Genomic DNA, 8,404 nt, shown 5'->3' with positions numbered 1-8,404 from the left:
AAAAAGGACACGATTGACGTAATCCCACAAATTACGTCAATTTGGCATTTTATGGAAATTGATAATACTAATAGCATCAAAAATTTTCATCCAAGTGAAAGTCAGAATGGGATTTAACTTTAGAAAGAAGGAATAACTAGCAATCACTTAAATGGGGTTTTAAATATTACTAATTAATTTGCTTTAAAAAAAAATTGATTTAACTATAAAATCAAATGAATAGTAAATAGCCTATAATAGAAACATATAATTTTTTAAAAGAAAAAATCATTTTTTATATACAAGATAGAAATTTTATTTTTACCTAATTCAAGTGTATATATATATGTGAAGCTCTTTCCTAAGAGATTTGAATCTCACCCCTTACCCTCCACACCCCATAAGCACTTATACATGTAGAGTGAACAATGCATGTGGTGATAATAAAAATATATGGTTAATCATAGTAATAGATTATATTATAATCACTTACCTTTTAAAGTAATTTAAAAGTAGTAACTAATATTTTGATAACATCTTTTCTAAGAATTTTTTTTTTTTTTTTTTTTTAAACAAGGAATAATGTTTGTACTAAATCAGGAATATATTTCCTTCTTGAGTGCATAGCTGCCATTAAGGAATCTTTTCCTTGGGTTCTCAAATGAGTTGCCAATCCTCAAGACACAGGGAAGTATGAAAAATGCCCCATGTATCGCACCCTGCTCCAGAAGTTGTAAAGATTGATTTGCAAACCCTTTTCCCCGTGGCCCATATCATCTACAATATAGTGGGCCAAAAAACTTTTTTTTTTTTTTTTTTTTCATCACATGGTTTTGGGAGTTAATCGAAGACAAGAATTAGTCCCCATTTCTTTGGGCTTTTATGTTTTAAATCCGACCCACTATGAAATGAAAGCCCACGAGTGAGGACTTGCATGGCTAGCGAACGGCATTGGATTGGGAGGGTAGGCGCTGTGTTTTTTTTTTTTAATTCAACTAGCCGCCGCCTTTTGTTTACCTCCCTCTCTAGGGTTCTAGTGATAACCCTTCTCTATAAAATAAAAGAGACCTGTTAGCCCACGGTTAGAGCAAAATTGTTAAGGGACAGACTTTGCTGCTGCTACAGGTGATTTTTATTTTCTTTTTTCTCTGTGTGTTTGCCTTCTTCTTCTTAGAAGAATGTACTTAATTTCTTTAATCCTTCTTCTACTTCTCTACTCTGAGATATAGCTTTGTTCTTGTTTTCTTTTCTTTGAGCATGATGTTGATCTCTTTCTTTTTTATTCGTTAGCTTAGAAGAGAACAAGCTGCTCTGCTCTGCTCGATCGTGCAGTCATCAAGTAGAAGAAATTTGAGTTGAAAGGTATTGAGCATCGAAATTCTCCTCGCTGTCTGCTTCTTTCAACTCATGATTTCCCGCTATAAATCCCTGTGTGTCTTTTTGCTGTTGTTTCTTATAATACAATGTATTAATCGAACACATTCCTCCCCCTTTTTTTAAATGGCTGAAAGTCAATGCCGCTCCTAACAATAAATAAACCATGAACACTAAAAAGATTTTTTTTTTTTTTTTAAAAGAAATAATATAATTTGAACACTAAAAAGATTTTAAAAAGAAGACATAATATAATGGGAAAATTACTAGTAGACAGTGTACATGCATAAGGGTAAGTGCACTGTGCAACTGTACATTAGTTGAGGAATTTGAGAATTTTATATTCTTCTCTGTCGTTCTCTCTCACCCTCTGACACAAACACACACAAAGAGACGGTGTGAGCGAGATGTGAGAGCTGAGGTGAGGTGTAGTGTAATATGACCTAGGCATTGAATTCAAGGTTTGATACTGAAATGGCGCAGGTTATCTGCTCTAAACATAAGGAATTGCATTTCTTTCATGGTTCGTTGGATTTCTAATCTTTCTGTTCTCTTGTCTGTTCTTAATTTTACTTTTCTTTTCTTTTCTTTTAATTGCTCAAACATGTCTAACCCTTCATTTTACATAATTCTAATAAACCCTTGGAAATGTTTCAGATATCTTACTCGCTTTATTTTATTCCAAATTTGCAAGTGGCCAATATCTTCTTTATTATTATTATTATTATTATTATTATTTGTGCGAAAGTTACTAATGTGTAATTCCTTCCCAATGGTTATATTTACTTGGAATCTCATAAAACTCATCTGTTATTTTGTTGCATATTATATGTTTACCTTGAGAATTACTTGTGGCAGAATGAAAGTTTTTTTTACTGATCACTTGTGAGAGATTACGCTTTAAGTGTGTTTTTGTGAGTATGTATGTTTTAAATAAAATAAAATATAATTTTATATGAGAGAAAACCCTATGTTTATCTTGTTGACAACATAATGATGTATGCAGAAATTGAGGAACACAGCAAACTAGCAAGCATCTGGTGCAATGGGAGACAATAGTGGTGATGAATATGTGTCAGTTGGTGCAGTACCTCCTCCTAGGGTAGATAACTTCAAAAAAGTTTCTCTTTTGCCTCTTGTATTCCTCATATTCTACGAGGTTTCTGGGGGACCATTTGGGGTTGAGGATACTGTTGGAGCTGCTGGTCCTCTTTTAGCCCTTCTAGGCTTCTTGATCTTCCCATTCATATGGAGTATTCCTGAAGCATTAATAACTGCCGAGATGGGTACCATGTTTCCTGAGAACAGTGGTTATGTGGTTTGGGTTTCGACTGCATTGGGTCCTTATTGGGGATTTCAACAAGGCTGGGTGAAATGGCTAAGTGGGGTTATTGATAATGCACTCTACCCAGCTTTATTTCTTGATTATTTGAAGTCAGCAATCCCGGCTTTAGGTAGTGGTTTACCAAGAATCCTAGCTGTGTTAGCTTTGACTGTTGTCCTCACTTACATGAACTATAGGGGGTTAACCATTGTGGGATGGCTTGCTGTTCTTTTAGGGATTCTCTCAATTCTTCCTTTTGTAGTTATGGGGCTTGTGGCGATTCCAAAGTTGGAGCCTTCTAGATGGTTAGAGGTAAATCTACGTGATGTGGACTGGAATTTATATTTAAACACTTTATTTTGGAATCTTAATTATTGGGACTCAATAAGCACACTTATTGGCGAGGTGGACAACCCAAAGACAACTCTTCCAAACGCTTTGCTTTATGCTCTGATATTGGTAGTTCTTGGATATTTCTTCCCTCTTTTAATTGGTATAGGCGCTGTTCCAGTCAACCGGGAGTTGTGGACTGATGGGTATTTCTCAGACATTGCTAAAATTATTGGGGGAGTTTGGTTGAGATGGTGGATCCAAGGAGCTTCAGCAGTGTCAAATATGGGGATGTTTGTAGCTGAGATGAGTAGTGACTCTTTTCAACTTTTGGGTATGGCAGAACGGGGTATGCTACCTGAGTTCTTCGGCAAGAGGTCTCGTTATGGAACTCCATTGATAGGGATTTTATTCTCAGCTTCTGGCGTGTTCTTGCTATCATGGCTAAGCTTCCAAGAGATTGTAGCAGCGGAGAATTTCTTGTACTGTTTTGGAATGATTTTGGAATTCATAGCATTTGTATGGTTACGAGTAAAACATCCCACTGCATATCGGCCTTACAAGATACCTGGTGGAACAGTTGGAGCCATTCTTTTGTGTATTCCTCCAACCATATTGATCTGCACTGTGTTGGCTCTTTCTACACTTAAGGTATTTCTTGTAAGTATTGTTGCTGTGATGATTGGAATTGTGATGCAGCCTTGTCTAAAGTATGTGGAGAAAAAGAGATGGATCAAGTTCTCTACTAATTCTAACCTCCCAGTTCTAACAGGAACCCTCATGCCACAATGATCAAATTGACATAGTATTTATTGACCACTAGAATGCAAAGACTTACTTTCAGTATTTACAAAATGTTGGAATGAAGGATTGTGATTCTAGTAATCTTTGAAATAAGTTATTACTTGTTGGAGAAGCATCTTTGGTTTGTTAATGCTATTCATCTTTTCTATCTTGTGGTTGCATATTGAATCTTATGATTTTTTTTTTCTTTTCATGAAGAAAAGAAGAAGAATCAATCTTAGGATTTTTATTTAGAAGAACTTAGAATTTATTTTACTGATCTTCTACATTGTTAAAACAAGTAAAACATTGAATCAATTTGGAAATCGGAAAATAACATTAAAAAAATACAATAAATAGAAGAGTATTGCATTGTAATCAATGTAGATTGCCAAAGTTTCTGACACAGGCCAAAATTTTCTTTGCCCCAAGCATAAGCTTGCATAATTGGCCAGAGCGTTAATGCTTGTTCTTTATCTCATACAACCTTTTGGACTTGGCCTCTTTGATGTGCACTTGGGATTGGCAAGAAGAAACGTTAAATCAATGATCAATAATAGATTTGCACAAATCCTCTGTACTACTTTTTATGTTCTACAAATCACAACTTATCATGTATTTGTTTAGCTTTCCTTATAAAATAGTCAAATTTTAAAATAGAAAAAAAAAAAAAAAAACACATTATAAATTGTAATTGATGAAACATAAAATGGAACACAAAAAATGGTACAACAGATTTGTATTCATCTGTCATTATGTGTGTCCGCAGTTCGCATAGCATGTGTTTAAGGTATAAGCATTCTAGCAGAATGAAGACTTTGCTCATGATTATGAAATCCCATTTCTTGAAGAATCTCTCATTATTTTTCTCTCTATTTTTACACTTTTCAAAGAATACCACCTAGTTGATCTAGAATTTCGTTGTGAACTTTTTGGTAAAATTTTTTATGTGAATATTGTTTGTTGTAGATTTGAATTAATAAATATATATTATAGAAATAAAAATGTACTATTAAAAACATTATGATGGTGTTATCATCTCTTTTCTTGTTCTTAGTTATTCGTAGGCTCTTGGATTTTGTTGGCCCTAATTTACCCAAATGTTATACGTACAATTTCAGTGTAGACCAGTCCTCAGTGCAGCATTTGTTGCTTTGTCTTTTGAGATTTTTGTTTTGCTTATGTGTTTGTCCTGAATGAATGTCTCTATTCTTGTCAATTTCTTTTCGTTTACCTTTGGGTTCTTTGAAATTGTTGCACTTTTTAAATCTAAATCTAATCTCTGATTATTAGAGTTGGATACATGGTATAATTTCAAACCTAAGACCAAAACACCATCTTTTCTTCACGGTCCTGTGGTCTGATGTTATAAACAAATGGTAGACGTAGGTAGGGCCTATAAATATAACAATTTCATTCAATTATTACTTCAAGAAAAGAAATGTATAAAAGCTCTCAATAAGTGATTAATTCTGATTATTTGTTACCCAAAGGTCGGACTTCTTGTATGTTGTCATGTATGAGACTTCAGCGTGTGGGATTCAACTTCCCAATTTAACATTTTTTCTTGCTATTTGCAACCATACAAGGTGCTAACAATTGGCATGCAATAAAATTTTAACTATGCTCACTTAACAGTAATCACTTCAAAGTGTGACCGTGCACACTTTTGATATGTTGAAGAATAAATGCAGAGATTAAAAAACATGCTATCTTATCTATTTCATGTACAAAGACTTATTGTATTTGCTACCATGATTCTTCATAATTTTGTTAGAATACATGATAAGGTTGATGAGGAGCTCAACATTTATATTCATAATTCAATTCAGGTGACATATACTTGGTGGGTTGAGTGCTTCAAACAATGACATTTCAACGAATGTGTTGTGCCCACAATAATATCCCCATTAATAATATGTGTGAAGCTCTCTCCTAAGAGATTTGAATCATGTTCCTTGTCTCTCACATCCCACAAATGCTTATATTTGTGAATTGAACATCTGGCCAAGGGTGGACGGTTGTAATAGAAACATATGGTTGATCATCGTAATAGATTGTATTATAATCAGTGACCTTTTAAAGGAATTTAAAAGTAGTAACTAATATTTTGATAACATCTTTTCTAAGACTTTTTTTTTTTTTTTTTGAAATAGCTTTGTCTCCAAATATGTTTGGAGCCCAAGATTCCAAAAAAAAGATGACATGTGTCCCGTCATGTGCAATGTGCAAATGGCTTATGTGCATTACACATGATAGTGATAGATGTCATGTTCCTATTAGTGATTGGAGCATAATTGAAGCCAAAATTTATCCTCCTCCATTTTTTTTTTTAATAGAGAATCTCTTTTCAAAGAAAGTATTTTTGTTGAGAATGTTTTCTAAGAAAGTAGAGTAAATTGCAAATTAAACCCCTAAAGTTTGGGAGTGTTTTGATTTTACGTCTTGAAATTTCAAAATTTGGATTTCATCTCCTGAAGTTTGGGAGTGTTTGGATTTTCCAACCTGACATTTCAGAATTCGAATTTTGCCTCTTAAATTTTAGGGGTGTTTGGATTTTACTTCCTAAAGTTTTGGAGCATTTAGATTTTACAACTTAAAGTTTCAGAATTTGGAGGTGTAAAATCCAAATACTTCTAAACTTTAAGGAGTAAAATCCAAATTCTGAAACATTAGGGTATAAAATCCAAATGCCCCAAACTTTAGGAGAATAAAATCCAAATTCTGAAACTTCAAAGTATAAAATCTAAACACCTCCAAACTTTAAGGGTGTAAATTGCAATTTACCCAAGAAAGTAACATGGCTATTAACGTATGACAATCAATTAAGCCACTCAAATGAAATTAAGAAAGGAAAATTGATGCATTAACACTATTGTCAAATTCCATTTTGTAGGGTGAATCAATTAAGCCATAAATGAAATAAAACTGATAAAAATTTTAAAACAACATTCTTTTTTGTTTTTTGTTTTAAATTTTTAAGTCATATTGATTGGTTCTAGTAATATCTATATCCAATTTGCTAGATTCATGCACAATAGAAAACCTCCCTGATATTTGAATCTCCAAAAAAGGTCGGGCACCAGTTCTATAAACCCATCCTCATATACGTGAGCTAACAAATCACATTATACTATAAAATGTCTAATAGTCCAAACATTTGAATTTTTGTTGACCTCTCCTTATTGTGCTATGTGACTACATAAATTTATGCCACCTCTATATTTAAAAACACAGAAAAATGTGTCTATTCATTTGGCTGTATAAGCAAACCGTTTGGGTACTATTTTTACTACTGTTGGTGTTCAGTTGTACCGTTCCACTGGGTAGTTACCAATTTTGCACCATTCCGTATAAGTTATTTATTCATTCTTCATCCTCTTTTTCTTCTACCTTCTCTCTCTCTCTCTATATGCCTTCTTTCCTATTTCCTGCTACAACCATGAAACAAATCCCACTACAAGTTTACACTGTTTAGTCATTTTTAGGAGCTAATTCCTTCACTTATTACGACAAGAAAAGTCCACAACAACTTCAAAGGTCAGATTCTTTTCTTTTACGTTAAACCTTCGATCTCTCCCTTCTATTCCTAAATTTGCAACCCCTTTCTTCCCTACATCACTATCACGACCATCACATCTGACCTTAACCTACAAGACTGCAACCCCTATCTTCCTCATATTCCTTGTGACTCTTAAAGATTACAAACTTCTCCAATACTTTAACTATTTAGTCAAAACTCTCTCTAATCTGTGATATTATAATATATTCTCAATTATTTGTTCTGCTATGACCCAATTACAGAGACAATGGCATGAACACTACTTATCTATGTAAGGATGTTAGTTTTTCTTTGATTTTTGGGGGTATTTTCTAATTGTTTTTGCCGTGATAAAAAAAGATTTAATTTTGATCAAACTATAGAGGCAAAGTAAAAAAATTTGAAACAAACAGAATTTCTATTGCTCTATATATTTATTTGGGTAGGTAGAGGAATTCTGATGATGGGCTTTGTTGGTGATAGAAATAGATATTTGCATAATCATTTTGAACAATTTAGAAACTAGAAGATGGGATTCATCTAATTTCTTGCCAGGCTAAGTATGAGTCCTCCAATGACTAGCGATCACACAACAAATTCAAGGTTTTCTTTCCTCTTCATATTATTTATGTTCCTGTTAATTGTTTGATTAAATTTACTGTATATGATATAGTCTAATTTGAAAAAGTTGGCCCCTTTTTTTTCCACCATTTTTTTTGAAGACGTTTAATTGCTTTTGGAAAGCAAATGGATTTTGCTTTTTAGCGAGATATTGCATGGTCAACCCAACTAAATGGCACAGTGATATTTGAAACCAGTTCAATTTTCGTTATGGGATCATTTTGAAGTTTTTTCTTGACTTTTGTCAATGTTCAATTGTAGCGTGGCATTTTTTTTGGGTGTATTCATGTTGTAAAATATTCTTTTCATTCCCATTTAGAACATGTACACCACATGTTTGACAAAAGGTCTCACTCAAAATTGAAACTTACCAAATAACACTGTTTGAAATCCCAACCAAGGTAGCGGTAACTTGCACCCAAGTTGTTTTGAGGGTTATCAATGGATTGTAG

The 8,404-nt window shown here is 33.4% G+C and overlaps 1 protein-coding gene across 1 annotated transcript; it reads left to right on the top strand.

The window, feature by feature from the left end:
• Window positions 1-1,067: 1,067 nt before the first annotated feature.
• LOC115986231 (probable polyamine transporter At1g31830) lies at window positions 1,068-3,799 on the top strand. Its single transcript, XM_031109081.1, has 3 exons — window positions 1,068-1,104; window positions 1,270-1,341; window positions 2,360-3,799. Exon 3 carries the CDS (start codon window positions 2,399-2,401, stop codon window positions 3,797-3,799), a length of 1,401 nt encoding a protein of 466 aa, XP_030964941.1. The 5' UTR covers window positions 1,068-1,104; window positions 1,270-1,341; window positions 2,360-2,398.
• Window positions 3,800-8,404: the final 4,605 nt, after the last annotated feature.

The sequence above is a fragment of the Quercus lobata genome, chromosome 4 (genome assembly GCF_001633185.2).
Source record: "Quercus lobata isolate SW786 chromosome 4, ValleyOak3.0 Primary Assembly, whole genome shotgun sequence".
In the NCBI taxonomy this organism is placed as follows: Eukaryota; Viridiplantae; Streptophyta; class Magnoliopsida; order Fagales; family Fagaceae; genus Quercus; species Quercus lobata.
Note: the sequence above shows the minus strand (reverse complement) of the source record. Positions and strands in the feature narration are given on the sequence as shown.